Here is a 22697-nt window from a genome sequence, read left to right on the forward strand (position 1 = left end):
TAACTATAGCTACCTACAATTATTTTAGCGCATTTTGTAGGTTTGATCTGCAAAAAATGTAACATTTCGTAAAAACTAGTTTCACAATTTTTACCTGCAATACAAACAGACATGCAAGACAGACAAACGTGTAACATAAACGCTGAATCTAACTTATATGAATTTAGCTTACTAAAACATACTTGAAGAAAGTTTTAGTATGTATTTTAATAAACTTGTAACTAAAATATTATTACTCATCTGTTTGCGAACCTGTTTTTACTGTAACGGATGACGTTAAACTGAGATATAAGTGCCAAATTTCATTTTCGAGAGAAGTTCTGTCAATATCGTCTTGCGGAAAACAATTTAGCCCTAGTACAGCAAGTATGGAGATCCATCGTGTTTCACAAATGTAATAGAGTTCATAGAGTTTTAATTAATACGTCATTTAGCTTATGAAATCATGAAAAAGGTGTATATAGTATATAGTAAGGGCTTTCAATCGCAGTATGAAGAATGGTAGTTAGACAGTTGAATTTCAAACCTGCAGTTGCAATATTTGTGAGTTCAAATCCAGCAAGATGCGAGATTATATTTGTAAATTTTAATAGCTATAGTCAGACAGATATCCAAACAGACGATGACAGAAAACGACAGACGAACAAACATTGAGATTTATATATATATAGGTGTAAGATATATAATTATATGTATTTATTTATAAAGTTATATACAATGTATCTGTTTATAAATGTGCATAATTAATATATAAAACAAAATAATTTACATCAAGATAAAATTAACAATAAAAATATTGCCATTTTCCTTAAAAATCTCCTGAAAGTTTCCAATAACTTTAGTCTCAACACACAAATCTAAAAAAAATTTGTTAGTTAATCTTGTCAAATTTTTTGAATATGCAAAGCGACTATAAAAGTCACAAAGCATTTTGAATTTAGTGTTTTTGAAAGTATTTAACTTGATTTTAACACAAGAGCTGCATTTCCTCAATGTACTTTTTTAAAACTGAGTGAATAGCAAAAATAACTTTTAAGGCCAACTTTGTAATCTTGTAATTATCAGTGTTTGATCCAAATGACACAGATAATATACTAAACTCTGATTGGCTGCTTACTAATAAAACTAAAAGCGTAATTGAAATATAGTCTTTGTAAAAAACAACTTTTATTATAATGCTTAAATATAGATATTTATCCATTCTGTCCACTAGTACACCGGCCTTGGCGTTGTGATGAGACAGGTGGGAAGTTTTCTTGTATCAGTTTCACTTGACAGTTATTGTGAGTGTTGCTGTAGTTTATAGTCGACAAAAATTTTGTTTCAAAAAACTCATGGACGATATAAAAAATTTATAAAATAAAAACTGGTATATAAAATTTTGTTAAAGCAAAATAATACAAAAGCGTTTTGTATGTGGTAGCACGACTCACACAATAGTTCCCTACTTCAGATTCCATTTTTTTTACCAAAAGAAGTATTCCAAAAACATATGATAGAAAAATAAAAATAGTTTATTGAAATAACCTACCTGACAGATTGAAAAAAGTTGTAAACAAATTTGACTTTTAAAAACAATTAAATTGGTATCTCCTGTCTCTCTGACAGGGGTGGGCTGAGGCCTGCCTTTGTTCTGCTGCTGTTGGCTGTTGTTTTGGGCTTGCGTGACATTAGCTGGGCTACAGTGCACCTATGGCTCCATCATCATTATCTCGTGCTCAGGTTGAGTGAATTTTGCTATAGTTTTCATTTTCTCATTGATTTGTATTTAACCTGATATATTTACTAATATGCAGTTTATTTTTCTGTATTGTTTCTGTTGATGAAATTAAACAAACATACACGCACGCACGCGCACACGCACACACACACACACACACACACACACACATGCACACACAATAAATGAAAATACCTAAGAGTTTAGTGTGACCTGTTTGACAAATTGATTTGTTGAAAATGACAAAAAGATGAATGTTAGCTAGATGAAATTTATTTTGGGTTTTTCAGTAACAAGAAATTAGTTTTATCATCATTTAAAGTGAATTTGTTTGAAGTGCACCAGTTTTGAATAGCAAGAAGTTTGTTATTTAAACAATCTATGTGCTCATTGAAGTTTTAGGTTTCAGAAAATAGATAAGTGTCATCTGAATAGAGCAAAGGTGTGAAAAGGTTGGTGACACATGTTAAATCGTTTATGTAAATTAAAAAAATAGTTGGACCAAGGATGGAACCTTGAAGTACACCACATGTTAGATCTAGCATGGAAGATTAAGCGTTACCAATAATAGTGTGTTTCTTATGTTAGGTTAGATAGCTTTTGATCTAGTTAACTGCGTGACTGGTATCAGCATCAACTTGCTTATACAGGTTCTAACTGGTTTAAACAAGTTCAAATTAGTTTAAACTAGTTATGAATACCATAAGTAAGCCATTGCTGACACACTATTGCTTTTGATTTAGGTCAACTATATAAGCATAATTTTTTTTTATTCACAGGAAAACTGCTTTCTAACAAAGGAGAATATTTCAGTACATTATTTAGGAAAATCCTCTTCCATTATGATTGCTAAGCAATATCTTGGAGTTCAGGTTGTTGCAAAAATCGTCAGCCTCCTGAACAAGAAAATGAATTTTTTTCGTAAAACATTTTGAAACCTACCGGAGTTGAAAAAAATAGCTGACAGTTTGCAGCACAAGTGAAGTTGAGCTCAGACCTATCTTGCCCACAACTGAAATATGCTATCAATAGCGTCATAATCTGCAAAGCTGTTCAAACCTATTCATAATCATGAGATCTGTGCAGTAATAACTTTAGCCATTAGCAATCAATGCAACCACTTTTTTCAATTTGGATTTTTAAATTTAAGTTGACAGTACTAAATTACAAATGAATGTTACTTACCAGTTTTATTGTTTTACTAAATAGTTTCACATATATAATGTTAACATAGTGTAAATTAAAATAATGGAATTATATAAAAAAATTCTAACAAAAACAAAAAGAGGCAAGTTATTTCAAATGCCCATCCAATTCAAATTCAATTCAAAATTACTAAAAATGCCAAAAATTTTGTAGTGAATCAAAGCTTAAATCATGTCTACTAATTTATATTCTTCAGTAGACACTGCAAAACAGTAAAAAAAATTAGTTATATTCACAACATTCTGTGGTAATTTCTAAATATATTATCAGACTATAAGCATTAGACAAGATAAAATAATGATGAAATTTCAATGGACTTAATGCATTTTAAAATTTACATTATGCAATGCATAGTTATAAATTAGTCATTGCAAAGACAGTATTTTTTATGGATTTAGGTGCAATTTTTCCAGGCTGACTCGTATTTCTTTTGAATGCTGTACTCCAGTCAGTAACTTGGCTGCCAAAACTATATGTATGAAGTTTGACAAAGAATGTAATTAGGTAGGCAAAGTGGTTAGTTTTCAAAACTACGATAAGCTGTCAACTCTACAAAATTTGATGCATATCCTTCTGATTGTTTTACAGTGTTATAAGCCGTCTCACTAGTCATAGATACACTGTTCACCAGAGAAGCAACAGCCGACTTTAATCTGTTCAGGTTTTTAAAGTCACAAACTGCATGAGAACAATAATAACTCCCTGAAGAGTAAGAAAAACGTTTAATATCACATACACTGCATCTTCATTCACTTCAGGATTCACATTGAACAGCAATAGAATCCAATGAAAACCACAAATGATCTGGAGTTTTATTACAGCTATCATCTTTTTCTGTGTTTTCTTTTTGTCATTAGCTGTGATAGTACTGCCAGCTTTAACAACCTTGATGGTTGCAGATAAACACAGCACTGTGTTTAACAATATATAGAAATATATAGGACCCGAGAACAACAAAAAACAAGTCCAACCACGGGATATTAGGCAAATATTATCAGTAAATACAAGATAGAACAAGTCGACCTTTGCTGAGTGGAGAGCATGTGCTAATATCACAAACGCTAGAGGAGTCAGCCAAGCGTAGGCAGCATAACCGATATAAGTTTTCACTCCTGAATCACTCGCTCTCCTCAGTGTACTTATACCTCGTACCATCCAAATACTAATAGCATTTGTCCAAACTTGAACACTGATTAACAAATACTGATTCAGTGTGGCAATAATTCTACAGCCAATACATGAGCCAGTGTATACAATGCAGTAACAAATAAGAGGCTGCAGCAAGAGTGAAAAGAGAGCTGATAACAAAGTTACCTGTTACTGACCATTTAGCCTTGACAACATAATAGAAAGTATAACCTAAGACAGCCATTAAAGAAATACCTGAAAAGACATAGTTATAAGAATATAAAAAAAATTCTTGCTCGACATACTCTGTACAAACTCTCAAACTCTGCTCCTCTAAAAAAAAGTCTTTATATTCAATATCATTACTTACATCGTATAAGTTATTGCCATTACAAACCAACCACTTTTGTTGAGACTTGTTTACAGGAGAGTACTCGAAGCAAGAAGAAAATGGTTTGTCGGTGAATGTAGAAAAAACCTGTTCAAACCCGTCAATAGAAGTTTTGTCCAAGTGAGTGAAAAGATCAAGTTTGACAGGAGTATATGAGACAGCCAGAGAATTGAGTAGAGACACTTTAGACGCATCAAACTGGATAGGAGTATATGATATAGCCACAGAATTTAGCAAATATACCTACACTTGAGTGTCAGTGATTGGTACGCCTGCACCTGCGGCTCGGATCCCAAAGTCACTGATGCAAACATCATTTAGATAAAAATATTTGCACTGTGTTAGTGAATCTCTGTGTGCACAGTGTATGCTAGAAAATACGGCAGCTGTATCATTGTCATAATTGAAGGGAGAGTATCTACTTACAGCAGTGCACTCTGAGGAACCATTTAAACATGCTTGACAGAGATTTTGAGCCAATTTTGCTGGCAAAGGCGTGTAAGTAGAATTATTTTCACAACTCTTGATTGCATAGGAAGACATTTCAAATGTTTCCATACTATAGCTGTTGTTTAAACAGTTGGTATTGCTGTAATAAGGTAGTGGGAGACAGTTACCAATTTCTAAGTTTAAAATAGACTGACAGTCACATTGTTTAAGTTGTGAACTAATAGAGGTACATGTGTCCCACCCTGTTGTATAGTCACTGTAAAGTAGAGCTGAGTCAGAGTCTAGTCTACGGAATCTCTCATTCAAGTCTATTCTGAATACAAGGATAAACTTTCTTACCTCTGACTTATATTGCATAAACAAGTCATGTTTTTTTCTATCAACTCCAAAGCTGCGTTTTGTATGACAGCCCAACCAGGCCATTCCATGACAACTAGCACAGTAGCTGTTTCTATATCTTGATTTCTGCCTATAGGCATAAAATGCAACCTCACCAGCTCCTACATAATCCATCACTCCATAAATCATCGGAAATTCATAATTGCGGTGTATGATTTGATCCAGAAACCCTCCTTGAAAAACGAAAGAAGCTGGAGAACTCTCACATTTCTCAGAAATCACCCAGTCTTCAGTATGCGGTGAACAGGTAGATATATATTCCTCAGCATCATAGTTACATCTACGAACTATAGGTATGTCTTTTGGTGGCAGTAGCTGCTTCACTCTGCAACTAAAATAACGAAAGCAATAATAACAATACAAATATATGTACAAGTTTCGGATAGAAAAAAATTTGTTATGTTGGTCAGGAGACAAAATAAGAGGGTAGTAGATTCATGTATCAGTATGCTGGAAGGACAGATGTTGTAAAACATAGAAAAAGGATCTTGTAAGTATATAATAGTACTAGAGGCAGATGAGATCAAGATGGAAGATATGCAGGAGAAGGTCAAAGAGAAGTATTAGGGAAGAATAACAAAAAGTGCTGGACTCGAAGCTGAATAGAGGAATATAGTTAAAGCAATGAACACATGATCAGTGTCAGCAGTGTGTTACACAAAAGGTATAGTTGATTAAACTATCTATGAGTTAAAAGAGATGGATAGAAAGAGAAGAAAACTGATGAAGACATCATGTAAATATATATGATGCTCTTTGTACATCAGAAAAGATGTAGGAATTAGAGGAATAGTTTTAGTTGAGTTAGGTTTTGTGAGGAGCAAAGAATGCAGCTTGTTAGGCTAAGTAAATAAAATTAGTTTGGGTGCAAATCTAGTTTTGGATAGTTTTTTAACCCAACGGAGCCCCTTTTGACCATTACAATGAATCAGTATTGAAAATGACAATATAAAGATAATGTGGGATTTCCGAGTGCACACTAAACATGAACATAGAGACTAGGTGGCCCGTTATTATAGTGGTAGACAAGCTGGTGTCATTAACATTGATTGTAGATATTGCTGTTCCTGGTGATTTTTGAATGAGAGAGAAAGAATCAGAGAAATTGAGAATTACCTAAGCCTGGCACCGACGGTAACTTGAATGTGGAAGACAACAGCAAGTTATCTCCATTGTGATAGGGGCTCACAGCGTCAGACTTCAGATTACTGATTGGATGGTTCTACTTACATTAGATTTGATAGAAATAAAAACTAATTGGTACAACAGACAGCTTTGTTAGGAGGGACTAATGTCAATAGGAAAGTTCTGTCTATCTTAGCCTGGTAGACCTTGACCGATAACTGACGAGATCATCAGCTTAAGCTGTGATAACATTTATAATAAAATAGATTGTGCTAAGTTGAGGTCTAGTCATTTTGCAGAAACAGTTAAAGTTTTGAACGCTTCTTACCTGTAGGAATCAAATGCTTCTTGCAATTTTTCTAAAGTTGCGTCATTCCGCAAGGCATCCAAAATGTCTGTGGTTAAGCTATCAAAATAGCCCATAAAATATGCGCACTTATCATTAGCCACTCCATAGCAACCAACATCCACTCTCCAGAACTGGATACTTTTCATGTCATGGCATAGTGCACAGTACCAGTTGGCATACCTGAAACCGTATCAAACGTATTAGGCATTTTCTTTCTTGATATAATTTAAATTAGTTACATTTCAATGAAAAATACCTTTAAACTGAAACTTTAGCATGAAAAGCTGATAGAAAGAAAAAGTTTCTGCTGTCCAATTATTGGAAGATGGGATTTCTTTTTTCCATATTTTTAGCCATTGAATATTTAAATATTTTGAGCGTTTGAAACAGAACACTTTGGTATAAGTCTTTAAAACTAATTTTCCGATTAAAAAGCATAACTTGGAAAGGCTTTGTGACCTTTGTAGCAAGATATATAATTGTCAATAAAATCTACTAAACAACTGTCAGTCACTCACCTGATTCCTGTAGTAGAATCTGTTACAGGAATCATCTCATGGTTCAGCTTTCGCCACGAAGGATGCTCACATTTTCTTCTAGTTTCATTATCTTCATATCCTCTAGGACATCGGTTTACTTCCATTATTCCCAATTGTATGTCACTAGGATTGTATTTTCCCATCAGCTCTGAAACATCTTCCTTACAGTGAAATGTATTGTCTGGTAACTTGGTTTCTGCTGTAGCTTGATATGGTGAATCTTCACAGCAATCATTGTAGTAGATACACTGCTTATCACAGAAACAGTGGAGTTCATGAGTTTGTAATAGTCCTAGTTCAACTGACTTACACTGACTTTGATAGGCACAGATGGAATGTGAGTGCCAAGGTAAGTCATTATTTTCTAGTACTGATTCATTTACGTTATGGTTACGTTACGTTACGTTCATGGTTACGTTGATACATTGCATGGATGAGGATCTAGTATATAATGTTCTCCACATCCTGGCAGTGAGCATTCAGAAGTAGCACTAATCAAAAACTGATCACAGATTTTATGAAAAGGACTGTAGCAAGACACGGACTCAAGGTCCCAAATAGGATCTGAAGTACTTTTAGTTAGTTCAAAATAGAATGTAAAGTACTCAACACAAAAGTTCTGATCAACTTGTGCAAACAAAGAGCATGAAAGTTCCATTTAATTAATAAACTTAGTGAAGGGAAAAGTAGCAAAGCTTGAATCGGTAGTCCATAATGTTGGACGGAGTATCGCAACAATTTCTCGCTCTTCTTTTTGCCAATGATTAGAAGGTTTTTTGGCTCTCCACAAAAACTGAACTTCTGTGTTGTTGGGGAGAACAGGTTGACTATATGTCTCAAGACTTACTCCGTTACACAAAGCACAAAACTGGTTTCGATATACTATTCCGGTTGTTGAGATGTTTATTTAGTTGGAAGGTGCTGTTTCACAAAGGTTTGCATGCTCAGAATTTGCATTGTCTGGACAAGACCTTTCGGACTCCCAACAGAAGTCTGGGGTTGTTGATGGCCGGAATACAACATTGCAATATCTACAAGACAGAACTAAAATTCAATCAATCCACCAAGCCATTGATAATGCGACCTAAATTTTGTTTACATAGTTTTTAGCAGTAATGGCACAATCTTGAGATAAAATTTTGTTGGCGATTTTTATATTTTAGTTGGTAAGTTTGCATCTGCTTCTATTGTTGCAACTGATGGTCACAAATAAGTGTTGAACAGGGACATTTTACAAATATGATTCAGGAATTCACCACCATTATTTTAAATAGTTCTTTCACACTTTGAATCTCGATCTAAAAATATCTCGATGCATTTAAAACATGCAAATAGGGAATTCCTGAAAATATTTGTCATCATAAATTTAAAAAACCAAAAAAACTAAAAAGAGGTTATTAAATCCAATGCAACCTTAAATTGTTTTAATTGATTCTAGAGCTGTTAAACTTATCTTATATAGCATTAATTCTGCATGAAATCGCTTGAGTAATAAAACTTTTGTGAGTAAAAAGCAATCGGAAATAAAGTGTTCCTGCTAATATTACGATCTTACATGTCTCAAATATATCTCGAAACCACTTGTTAGATACTTTGGTGCTCGTTAATAATCTCAAGCGCTACAGATATAGATTGTAACAAGATTTTTAGCAATATTTAGCTCAAGGGTAGAGAGTAGAGACTATTGAAAACATACTTAACAAATATATAAAGGTCAGAAACAAAGATGGTTATGAGAAAAATGAAGGTAATAGCAGATAACTCTAAAACGCTTTTGTCACCTGAAATTTGCAAATCATGTCTACTAAAACTAAAGCCAAATTATTGCACTGTGTTTCAAACTCATGTTGCATAAGATGCGTCAAAATCTAAAAAGTGGTACAGTTCAATTTTTCTAAGCATGCCTAGCTTACCTGACTTTTCTGAACATACCTAGCATATGTGACAGTCTAACTAGTCTTGGGCATGCCTAGCATAAGTAACTTATCTAGGCATGACTAGCACATGTGAAAACCTTAGGTTTCTAAACATGCCTAGCATGTGTTACAATCTAACTTGTCTAAACATGTCTTGCATGTGTGGCAATCCAACTTATCTGAGAAGACCTAGCGTATTTATGGGACAATCCAATTCGTTTGAATATGTCCTGCATATGTGATAATCTGATTTGTCTGAACTTGCCTAACATATGTGACAACCTAATTTGTTTGAACATGACTAGCATATTTAACAATCTACCTGTAACATGTCTGAACATGCTTAGCATATGTGACAATCTAGGCTAATTTTGTCTGAGCATGTTTAAAAATGGTAGGTACAACATGAATTTGAGCTATAATTAGGTTTACTGTGAGTTGAACACATTATAACCATCACCATCTTTAAAAATTAGAGCCTTTATGGTTTACTCAATAATTTTATGTTGGACAGTCTTAGCCATTCTTTGTAAATAAACTTAGAAGCATCCGCATGCTATCCATAGCAACAATTATTTAGTTATGAAACATTAACTTCTACAGGAACCCATGTAGTAACTTATTTTAGTTAGAACATCTGAAAGTTTTCCTTATTTTTGTTAACGTGGTATGCATACCTTATGATGAAATTAACCAGCTTCTGATGGTCAGGACTGTTTTCCAGGTATTCCTCAATGGAATCCTTAGCACACTCGACTTTGGCAGGCCACCATTCTACTCTAGAGATTGTTGTATTTTTCTCCTCTGGTCTACCAAACCAGGTCTGAGCTTGTAAGTCTACATCATCATATGTATCAACACCATTACAAATGGCATAGTATATGCTCTTATATACCAGATGGTTCACTCTTCCACAAACCGGCCATCTTTTTATGGAGATATCTAAAACAATGAAGTTTGTTTGCTAAGCATTCAGCTTTTCATATACTCTTCGCTACAATAGCATTGTCAACATACATTGTTCAATTCAGAGAAATGCATAAACACTTCATTATTGGGTTTTCATGCTTTTAATTGATTCTGAGTGTCTTCCACTCCAAATGATAAAATAAGAAAATTCTGAACAAATTTGTTGCCATTTCATTTTGCTAAATAAATGCAAAGGCAATCGCAATGGAACTACTAGTTGATGTCACTGAAGCACTCACCGCGAAAAGATTTGAATCGATAAAGTCTGGTTTAGCTCTCCCCAGTACAAATAAAAAAAGTTCAGCGCATTTCATCACACCACTGCATAGGCATGTTCTAACTACTAGTGCCAATTTTGGGTTGCTCATTCGATGATGATGAGGTAGCTACCTTTCTTTTCATTTTATTACCTTAATTGTTAAAGAACTGAACCTACCAATTGTGGAAATTATTAAATGCACTGGTGCTGACATCTCTTTAGACTCATCTCTTATAGCATAAAAAAGCTTTTCTACTAAAATCAATTGTCATTCATGTGACCTTCTAATAATAATGTAACTCTATATCAAGTAGCAACTTTTTTTCCTGTTTGGATACCAAAAGCAGCCATAAAAAGAAAAAAAAGATTGGGATCAAGCATTATGGTCTAGTTAGTAAAACAAGTATACAAAGCATAAACTAAAAAGTGACCGAGACCGAAAAGTAAGTCTTACTTTAACAACTTTTTCTGTCTTAAGGAGTATATCACGAGTCTTGAAAACATCGATTGAGTGCAACTCAAAATCATTGAAATTGTAAGGAGCAAACTCGTTGGCAGAGATGAAGTCCAAATCTATTTGAAATATGGAAACCCAGTAAATGAGTTCCCATGAACCTTTTTACAGAAAATGCATTTAACGCTTCCTTTGCTTGCATACAAGCATAGGAAAGCAGGCTATGTACTTTCATAGCAATTGTGATTGCTATAAAAAAGAATTCAAGCAAAAATGATCCAAATGAAAAAATATGTGTTTAGGAGGTACTCTGAATGTCTAGAGCAAATGTAATCTTTGTAAATCCATCATAATAAACACAAGTTGTTAGTACCTAAACTAATATCAAATACCAAAATGTTCACCTCATAAAGTACTATTATTTTATTAGGAGAATTTTTCATTAGGCCAAACATGGGCTTTGTTTAGTTTGTTAACCGAAACCTATTACAAACTATTATAATCATCACTACATCTATCACGAGGAATATCTACAATTGGCGGAGTTCTCATCACCTATCAACACAATTGAGTTGGAGGCTAGCAAGCATTCTCATTTGATGAGGACTTCATTGTGTGCAGCGACTCAAGAAATTTCATAGGATTTATGTATCGAAGCAACACTAAGCTAAAGCCTGAAGAAAGGCACACCGTACCCACATTGTTCAGTTTTAAATAATCAAGCCTAAGTAAGTAGCTGCTGGTTAGTTTTCTTAATTTAATCAAACTCTAAAAGGACCAGTATTTTTGTAAGTAGAAACGTACTCTTTTGTCAATCTCTAGATTTTAGTATAAAATTAATTATTATGTCAACTTACATGAATATTATATTAATGTGTTTTCCAGCGCGATGTGTTAAGATTAGTTAAAGATCAGAACATATATCTTACCATCTGCTGAGTTTTATTGGAAACTTGAAGAGCTTCCAATACAATTATAAGCACACGTTTTACCTTCTGGTACAAAGAGCTGACATTTCTCAGTATTTTGTCACACATAAAGTACAGGTAGGGAAATTAAAAGCACCTTAAAAAGTGTGAGTATATTTTAATTAGTAAGCTCTAAACTAGCTTGAACTAGAACGTCAGTCAGTAGTGTGACCTTGAACTATAATGCTAGTCAGTAGTGAGACCTTGAATTATATTGTCAGTCAGTAGTGTGACCTTGAGCTATAATGTCAGTAGTGTGACCTTGAACTATAATATCAGTCAGTAGTGTGAGCTTGAACTCTTATATCAGTCAACAGTGTGAGCTTGAACTCTCATATCAGTCAGCAGTGTGAGCTTGAACTCTAATATCAGTCATTAGTGTGAGCCTGAACTCTAATATTGATCAGTAGTGTGAGTTTGAACTGCAATATCAGTCAATAGTGTTAGCTTGAACTCTAATATCAGTCAGCAGTGTGAGCTTGAACTCGAATATCAGTCAGTAGTGTGAGCTTGAACTGTAATATCAGTCAGTAGTGTTAGCTTGAACTCTAATATCAGACAGCAGTGTGAGCTTGAACTCTAATATCAGTCAGCAGTGTGAGCTTGAACTCTAATATCAGTCAGCAGTGTGAGCTTGAACTATAATATCAGTCAGTAGTGTTAGCTTGAACTCTAATATCAGACAGCAGTGTGAGCTTGAACTCTAATATCAGTCAGCAGTGTGAGCTTGAACTCTAATATCAGTCAGCAGTGTGAGCTTGAACTCTAATATCAATCAGCAGTGTGAGCTTGAACTCTAATATCAGTCAGCAGTGTGAGCTTGAACTCTAATATCAGTCAGCAGTGTGAGCTTGAACTCTAATATCAGACAGCAGTGTGAGCTTGAACTCTAGTATCAATCAGCAGTGTGAGCTTGAACTCTAGTATCAATCAGCGGTGTGAGCTTGAACTCTAATATCAGTCAGCAGTGTGAGCTTGAACTCTAATATCAGTCAGCAGTGTGAGCTTGAACTCTAATATCAGTCAGCAGTGTGAGCTTGAACTCTAATATCAATCAGCAGTGTGAGCTTGAACTCTAATATCAGTCAGCAGTGTGAGCTTGAACTCTAATATCAGACAGCAGTGTGAGCTTGAACTCTAATATCAGTCAGCAGTGTGAGCTTGAACTCTAATATCAGTCAGCAGTGTGAGCTTGAACTCTAATATCAGTCAGCAGTGTGAGCTTGAACTCTAATATCAGTCAGCAGTGTGAGCTTGAACTCTAATATCAATCAGCAGTGTGAGCTTGAACTCTAATATCAGTCAGCAGTGTGAGCTTGAACTCTAATATCAGTCAGCAGTGTGAGCTTGAACTCTAGTATCAATCAGCAGTGTGAGCTTGAACTCTAGTATCAGTCAGCAGTGTGATCTTGAACTCTAGTATCAATCAGCAGTGTGAGCTTGAACTCTAATATCAGTCAGCAGTGTGAGCTTGAACTCTAATATCAGTCAGCAGTGTGAGCTTGAACTCTAATATCAGTCAGTAGTGTGAGCCTGAACTCTAATATCAGTCAGTAGTGTGAGCTTGAACTCTAATATCAGTCAATAGTGTGAGCCTGAACTCTAATATTGATCAGTAGTGTGAGTTTGAACTGCAATATCAGTCAGCAGTGTGACCTTGAACTATAATATCAGTCAGTAGTGTTAGCTTGAACTCTAATATCAGTCAGCAGTGTGAGCTTGAACTATAATATCAGTCAGTAGTGTTAGCTTGAACTCTAATATCAGACAGCAGTGTGAGTAAATACTTACAATATTATAGTTCAAGAGCTTGAACTCTAATATCAGTCAGCAGTGTGAGCTTGAACTCTAATATCAATCAGCAGTGTGAGCTTGAACTCTAATATCAGTCAGCAGTGTGAGCTTGAACTCTAATATCAGTCAGCAGTGTGAGCTTGAACTCTAGTATCAATCAGCAGTGTGAGCTTGAACTCTAGTATCAGTCAGCAGTGTGATCTTGAACTCTAGTATCAATCAGCAGTGTGAGCTTGAACTCTAATATCAGTCAGCAGTGTGAGCTTGAACTCTAATATCAGTCAGCAGTGTGAGCTTGAACTATAATATCAGCCAGCAGTGTGAGCTTGAACTCTAATATCAGTCAGTAGTGTTAGCTTGAACTCTAATACCAGTCAGTAGTGTGAGCTTGAACTCTAATATCAGTCAGTAGTGTTAGCTTGAACTCTAATATCAGTCAGTAGTGTGAGCTTGAACTCTAATATCAGTCAGCAGTGTGACCTTGAACTATAATATCAGTCAGCAGTGTGAGCTTGAACTATAATATCAGTCAGCAGTGTGAGCTTGAACTCTAATATCAGTCAGCAGTGTGACCTTTAACTGAAATGCTGAATGAATTGAATAAGGATCAAGAAGTTTTCTTATCATTTCTGATTTCCTACTTTCATACTGAGTAAATAGTGCTATGAATGAGTAATCATTTTTGAATTAGATTTTAAAACCTTTATCTTATACTTTTAAGATTATTTACTAATGACGGACAAGCTACCAAAGAACAAGCATCTTCAAAAATAAACTGGGTCAGTTAATTCAAAGTTTAAACAACTTTTAGTGTACTTTTCTTGTTTCTGATATTGTATGCTACTTGCAAATAGGGTGTAATACATTTAACATGAACTCATTCAAGCTTTGTATTATTCTCTACTCACCAGACTCCTCTGCATCTCCTTCACAAAGATCTCTCAGCTCCTTATTCTCTGTAACTCAGTTAGCAGTTAGCAGTTGAGCTGTGCACAAGCGTTTCTGAGAGCTCCTGAGGATTAAGCATTTACCAGCAAAGAGCTTATATTTCTATATACGCAACACACAATACACATACTCGACCGCTGATATATACCCTATCAAGGCGTTTACAGAATACAGTATTTACTAACTACAGAACACAAGAGAAAGAATTCAAGCACAGGACTGCAATAAGGGGGCGTAATTGGTGTTAACTGTGAAACCCCCCTGAAATTGGTAAGTCTTCCATTACATTTCTGATTAATATGGGACCAAAACATGGAGAATCTGCTTCACACTCTGGAGACCAAATCACTCTTGCTTCTATTGATCTAAAACTAACTCAGCTGATATCGGATGTTGCCAAAATACACAAACGTTTGGACTTAATTGAGAACAAGCAAGCTGAATATGAATTGTCGCTAGAAAATTTTCAAGAAGAGATCAACGATGTCAAATCTAAAGTTAGTGAACTCGAATCAGCTAAAACAAAAATGCAACAATCAACCACACATAATAATTTGCTAATGCGTGTTGAAGCTAATGAACATCTCAACAGAGCTAAAGCCATAGAGCTGAACGGAATTCCATTTAAAAGTGGCGAGAACTTAATGGAAGGTTTTTCAAAACTTTTGAAGGTAGCAAAACTTGATGACATCAACCCTACACGAGATATTGACAATATTTATAGGATTAGACAGACTCCCAGAATTCTTGTTAAATTCATCCAGACAACTAAACGAGACAATTTTTTTCAATTATACAGAAGAAATATTATTGATACTTCACTCTTAGGGTTTCAAGAGAAAAACAGAATCTACATCAACGAAGTTTTAAGTAGAGAACAAAACGAACTATTCTGGAAAGCTCGAAAATTTAAAACAAACAAAAACTTCCGGTTTATTTGGACTTTCAATCAAAGAATTTACCTACGTAAAACTCCTGAATCAGATGCTGTTCAGATAAGAACCCAAAGTGACTTGGATGATTTGGAAGCTTCGCAGTAATCATGATTTGTCTTTATTACTGGTGCTTATATGTATTTATGGCAGAGTTTTGTGTAGACTGTGTACCACAATCTGTATTTTCTTTCAACCAGCTTCGGTTACCCACTAATAGTTTTCATGTCTTGAACTTTAATTGTCAGAGTTTAAAGAATAAATTTACCGACTTTGAATATTTTCTTTCAACAATTAACACTAGTTTTGATGTGATATGTGTTACTGAAACTTGGTTCTACGAGAATGAAGCTTCAAATTTTACATTGCAGAATTACTTTTTCTCAGGTACACAGCGACACTCCAGGGGCGGTGGTGCTGGGGCTTATGTGCAGTGTGGCATGGCCGTTGAGACGGTGGATATCACAATGAGAGGGGCAGATGTACACGCTTTTAGACTAGTTGGTGGCGCTTCAGTTCATTCCCTTACGGTAATTATAATTTATCGCAGGCCTAGTTCCGACCTTGATTTATTTCTAAATGACATTGACCAGTTTCTTGCAACTACCTCAGAGTCTAAGTACCTCATTTTAGGTGATATCAATATTGATTATCTAGATAAAAAAGCAAGTGAAAACTATAAAAACATAATTTCCTTATATAATTTTGAAAACACTATTACAATTCCAGCAAGACTATCAAAGCAAAAGCATTCCTGTTTAGATCATATTTTAACAAACACAATGGAAAACAACATATTTTCAGGAACTATTAAATGTGATTTAAGTGACCATCTACCTACTTTTTACATAAGTACAACAAACTCTAATTTTAACGATCAAATCAGTAACCTTTCAACCACAAATAAACAATATATTCATTACAATAGATTAGCACAATATATAACGAATACAAATTGGGATAATATTTTTATTTCTGAATGTCTCAACACAAATTACACCCTTTTTATTAAAACGCTTCAAAATCTGATAGCAAAATGCACTCTTGAGAGGTCTGGGTCCTTCGGGAACAAGAGATTCAAATATACCAAACCTTGGCTGACCAATGATTTGCTGAATAAAATTAAAAAGAAATACAATATTTACCGCCAGTTATCTAAGTCTCCTCTTAATACGAAATTAAAACTTAAATACAACAAATTCAAGAATCAACTGTCAACCAAATTAAAGAATGCAAAATTTTCTTATTTCAAAGACAGTTTTAACAATTGCTCCAATGCTTCAGAAACTTGGAAAGTAATTAACACACAAATATTGAACAAATCAACATCAAAAATTTGCAGAGTGCCAACCCAACTTGAAGCTATTTCCAACGCTTCCAATTTAATATGTTCAGATATAGAAATAGCTAATGAACTAAATACATATTTCACTAACGTTGGACCCTCACTAGCAAAAAAGCTTCCAACTGAAATTTTGAGCTACAGACTACCCAATTACAATCCAAGCTTTGAATTACATCCAGTTACCAGCCAAAAGATTATAGACACAATAAATTCTTTAAGCGAAAAGAAAGCTGCTGGCTTAGATGGTATTACAAGCAAAGTTATTAAACGCAATGCTAATTCTTTAGGCTGTATACTCTCCCGCATCATAAACAAAAGCATAACTACACAAATTATTCCAGATGGTATGAAAATTGCAAGAATTAACCCTCTGTATAAAAAAGGAAACATAAATAAATGTGAAAATTATAGGCCTATCTCAGTTCTTCCGATATTTAGCAAAATCACAGAAAAACTTATAAATTTCCAAATCATGGATTATCTTGAACGCAATAACATTCTAGACTCTAATCAATTTGGTTTTAGAAAAGGTATTGGAACAAGAGATGCAATTATTTCCTTTACAAACAAAACATTCCAAGCTTTTAACAAGGGAAATTGTGTTCTTGGTATATTTATAGATTTCAGCAAAGCATTTGATACCATTGACCATGATATATTGTTATTAAAATTGAAGTCTATTGGTTTCAAATCAACAGCCATTAAATGGATAGAAAACTACTTAAAAGATCGGAGTCAAAGAACAAAAATAAATACTACCCTTTCAGCACCACAAACTATAAAATGTGGTGTTCCTCAAGTATCTGTATTGGGTTCAACCTTGTTCCTAATATATATTAATGACTTGGCATGTCAATTAAAAGTACTTTCACCAATATTGTATGCAGATGATACTAATCTTTTTTTTGAATCCAAAGACCTTCACAAGCAAATGCATTCAATAAATGAAGACCTAAAAATCCTTCAGAGTTGGTGCAACCAAAATAAACTAACAATTAATTTCAACAAAACTTGATACATTTTATTAAAAAACCCACAGAACTCGTACCACTTTGATGAACAATCCCTACTAATTAATGGTCATGCAATAAATAAATCTGACAATATAAAATTTTTGGGAGTACTTATTGACCCTCAGCTGAATTGGAGCAATCATATATCCAAACTGTTAAAAGACTTTAGACCTTATGCTGGGTTGTTTTTTCGATTGTCTCAGTACCTCTCTAAGGATGTTTTGCTAATTCTGTACAATTCCTTCATCAATTCCAAACTCTCGTATTGTGTTGAGGCATGGGGAAATGCTCCAGACTGCTACTTAAACAAAATTAAAGTTTTTCAAAACCGTTTACTCAGAATAATTAACAAGAAAGCTTATGACTTTTCAGCTAATCCGCTATTCAACTTAAATAGAATTTTAACTATTAAAAAGTTATACAAATACAAAGTACTAATAAAAGCACACAACACATTTTACAAAACAAACAATAACAGGACGATAACACATTTAACTACTCGTCAAACACACATAAACCTAAAAATACCATTGTTTAAAACAAAAGCTGGTCAATGTTGTTTGGATTATCAGGAGTCATTGCTATGGAATCGACTACCGGTTACACTGCGTAAAATTGTAAATGCTAATTCTTTCAAAAATGAACTGAAGCGCTACCTCAGACAACCAGACGACTAAACCAACTAGACATACTTCTGCTGACTCTACTTTCAGGTTCCGCGCCTTGATTAGCCTTGCTATTGCGCACAGGGACCTCATCATCACCTTCCCTGGAGTGACATTTTGTTCTATTTCTCTTGTCTTTTTATACTGTTAGAAACACTCTTCATGTTATTTTTTGTGGTTATATTATAGATGAAAATAAACAAACAAACAAACAAACAAACAAACTGGAGGACATCTGTCTGCTATATAATATCCATCATGGCAAGAGAAAGTCTTTGGAGCCAGTTGCTCTAGAGGTCGAGATGGTGTCATGGCACAGCAGTCACTGTAGTACTTACATCTATCAAAGCTCTTTACATTATACTGGAAGCAAGTTCCATTTATTAAATGTGTTTTCACAACTTCCGCTGATTCTGTTAATAGACCGAGATATATTTCCGTAGGCACTTCATTCCACAAGCTGAAGTAGTCCAGTATTACATCTTGCGGGATAGCAAGAGGTAACACAGCCAATGCCAGAAATATTGTTAGGCAGACCATTTGTTGTGATTAAAGATTTAAGACTGTGAACGCAAAACTCTACAAATGTCCTGTCCTTAATTGAGATGAAGCAGTTTTATCAATATTCAAGCAGTCTTCAGGCTGATGCTAATATGAAGTGATACCCCAATAGAATGTTTTCAGACCAGCATGAGTGGATGTTTGCTTTTGTCAAGCATGATTGACTTGAGCGTATGATGAGATCAGGCAAGTAAGAGTTTTGAAGTTTTTTTTAACTCAGTTGAGGTTGATTTAAGACAAGTTAGTATATATATTTGTACTAGCTGTACTACCCGACGTTGCCCGGTAATAAAAAAGTCTTTAGACAGAAAATTTATTTGTATTCAACATATAACAGCATTCGCCATTCTAACTTTCAAACTATGTATCATTAGAAAGGTGTTTTGTGTAATTGAAATAAATTAAGGGAACAAATAAAAACAGCTGTAAAGGCTTTTAAACTTTGTCCAAACAACTGTAACTTTCAAACTTTATATCATGAAAAAATGTTTTGTGTAGGTCAAATAAATTAAAATAAAATATAACATCTATAAAGGGGTTTCAATGTAAATGCAAAATAATTAACAAGTAATAGCTAAATCAGGGTGTCAGGGTGGCCTAGTGGTAGCATCTTTGATTTCAACCATAGGGTTGGTAGTTTGAGTCCTGCTTAATGCCCATCAGACAAAATACTCTCAGCAATGTTTCAACCCTAAATTACTGGGTCTTTTAGATAGATCTAGACCATAACTTGGATCACACTGACCATGTGGGCCCGTTGAAGATCCACCTCTGTCCTTCGCACATTGGGCAAGTAAATAGCTACCTGGCTCTGTCAGACTGGGCATTTTGCAAAAGCATCCAATCCGATTAATTTGACAGTTCCGAAAGTGGTAGACAGTCACCTTTTTGGGTCACCTTTTTGCTGACCCAGGCATGCAAAAAGGTTGATCGACTCAGGCATGCATCGCTAAGATGCTTCTAAGATGCAAGTCATTGTCCATTTCCGACCGACAGCCATATAATTAAGAGCTAAATTGAGTTTGTTTAGCTAGGATTACATGATTTGACATGAGCTATGACTTGCTATAATAAATACAAAAAGGAAAAAATAAAAAATCTTGAATATGTTGAATTAATAAAAACAGTTCTTGTATAGAAGTATGTGTAAATAAAATAAAATATTACTAGAGTAAATAAAAGGTTACAGATCCACCAGAAGCTGTCTATCAAAACTTTAAATGCGATGATACTGGTACCTCTCGATACTGGTACAAATGTAAAAATGAGATATTGTACTGTCTTTGTCTGACCAAATGAAAAAGGAATGTCGCATCTCTTCCTACAAAGATAATACAACTGTCCCTGTGAAAAGAATTGGCCTCGACCATGATATAACAATTGAACCTTACGAAAAAAATCGAAAATTGAAGTTAAAGAAAACACAAAAAAGTATCGTGTTTTATTGAGCTAATAAAATTCAGAGAGCTTCAAATAAATACGCCTACAAATTATACCATCTAAATGTGAGATTTTAACAATTTCAAATGATTTACTAAAACACCAAACCTGTGAGAGTGTGATGACCTCACACATAATGAATTTGGCGTAAAACAATACTTTCACTCTAAGCGTTAAGCAAGATATTGTATTTGAGTCAAATACACTGTGCATATAGCAATCACATGTAAAGAACTCTTGATCTATAGCTAAAAAAATTTCTTTTATGCAAAAACTGTAGCAGCATGATTGACGTCAAAGGACCAACGCCACTCGGTGTTTATGACGCATAACATTAGCCAAAATATATATTTTATGTTTTAGACACCGATGACACAATAAAAGTTCACAGGGAAATATATAAAGACGTTGGATGAAATGTATCAAGAATAAACTTTGAAAGCAGAGACAAAATGAAATTGTTGGCTTTAGACATTGTTCATATTAATTAATGTCAGCAATGACTGTTGATATAAATCAAACAGTAAACATTACATAGCTTGTGTAAATGAGAGTCATTTTTAAAATGTTACAGTGATGTTATTAGAATGAGACGATGGTTGTCATATAAGGCTGACATATTTAGATCAGATTCAGCAGCTGTTTCCTTTAAGATATTATAATATCTTACAAACCATTTGTACCATGAGCTTCAAGCAAGAACTCTTCTATTTGTAAGCCATCTAATTTCGTTTAACAAAATAAATAAACTTTCTATTATGGGCAGATTAAGTACATCAACTTGTCACAATAAACAATAAATTAATCAGTACTGGCTTTGCCTTGCAGAGCTGTGTATAAAAAGGACAGCTTTTCAACAATGTATACAGGACCTTTGTTTTAAACAATGAACTTTAATAGGCATCGTATTTTTTGTTGATCATTTCCAATTTGTAGCAGCTACTTCCCTGAGAGCCTGGCATGTCGTGAGACATTGTCAGATGGACTCATAAAGCATAGAGAACAAGTATATGTACAATTATTTTAAAAGGCTTTAGGGTGTTTGGAGGGTGCAAGTATCAAAGTGTTTGGCGACCAGGGCAGTATCCACCTGTTTGAAAGTGGTACTGCAAGAAGAGTCCAAGAGGGGTACCGAACGCCCTCTCGGTGGGGGAGGGGGTCCGAGGGTTTTCCTCCAGAAAAATTTTCAGTATAACTAGTCAAATTGGTGCAAATCTAGCACACTTGGCTCCTGATGGGGCACATGTTCTAACAGCAAATTTGACATTATAATCCCATTTTCTAACTATAAAACTGTTTATTGAGATTGACTTTAACAACGCTTATTAAAAATATAATGTGAATGAGAGCTGCTGAAGGGGTTGGCCACAGCTAGCATGAGGTAGAATTATCACCGGGTACAATGCTGAATAGTGTAGGAGACGGGTAGTCTCCTATGAAATAATTTAATTAAATAATATTGTAGAGTTAAAAAATAAAATTAATAGAGCATCATGTTAAAAGTAATGCACTTATACTATAGTCTATAATACTGAGCAAGTAGTAGGCCTGGTAGATTTAAGTTTGTGCTATGCACGTTACATGCATAGCTCAAACTTAAATTTATTTCTATGAACAAAATATTTTGTACATAAAGCATTCATTTACATATCTACTACTACAAAAAATACAACCATGTACAATTGTCTCTGTATGACATGCTTGGAAGCATTCCTTTCGGTAGAGTCCAATGCTATAACGTTGCCGTGCGAGCTACCGTAACGATTGTTTTTCTTTGTATATTCCAAGTATAATAAAAGTCTAAAATGTTTACATCACTTCTATCATCTGAATTACTGTTAATCCAATCACACCAAAAATCACTTACAATCAAAGGATCAAATAATATTTTAATTTACTGTTTTGAAAGTCGAGCCGATGTTGACTGGTGTTTCCAGCTTTTATTCTTTTCCAAGGAGGCGCGATTTTTTTAGCACCAAGCAACACCTTTTGGATAATCGTTTCATATCTTAATTTATTGACTAATATCTTATTGATGATATTTAAAACTTACTCGCATTCAGATCCTTTGTTTAACGTTACGAGATGGCAGCTTTATAAATGTCTACCGAAAGCGACATAAATGC

General features: G+C 34.5%; 1 protein-coding gene across 1 annotated transcript; it reads right to left on the reverse strand.

The window, feature by feature from the left end:
* Positions 1-8214: 8214 nt before the first annotated feature.
* LOC137407803 (uncharacterized) lies at positions 8215-19110 on the reverse strand. Its single transcript, XM_068094184.1, has 4 exons — positions 18796-19110; positions 14576-14621; positions 9901-10165; positions 8215-8338 (listed from the first exon to the last, which is right to left on the reverse strand). The coding sequence occupies exons 1-4, from the start codon at positions 19108-19110 to the stop codon at positions 8215-8217; spliced, it is 750 nt and encodes a 249-aa protein (XP_067950285.1).
* Between the last annotated feature and the right edge of the window lie 3587 nt (positions 19111-22697).

The sequence above is a fragment of the Watersipora subatra genome, chromosome 11 (genome assembly GCF_963576615.1).
Source record: "Watersipora subatra chromosome 11, tzWatSuba1.1, whole genome shotgun sequence".
NCBI classification, from domain to species: Eukaryota; Metazoa; Bryozoa; class Gymnolaemata; order Cheilostomatida; family Watersiporidae; genus Watersipora; species Watersipora subatra.

Coding starts and splice junctions, on each gene's coding strand:
- LOC137407803 (XM_068094184.1), bottom strand. CDS start 19,110: ATGGTCTGCCTAACAATATTTCTGGCATTGGCTGTGTTACCTCTTGCT. Junction 14,622..18,795: donor TAGCAGACAGATGTCCTCCA/GTTTGTTTGTTT, acceptor TGAGTTACAGAG/AATAAGGAGCTGAGAGATCT. Junction 10,166..14,575: donor AGGAGATGCAGAGGAGTCTG/GTGAGTAGAGAA, acceptor TCATTGTTTTAG/ATATCTCCATAAAAAGATGG.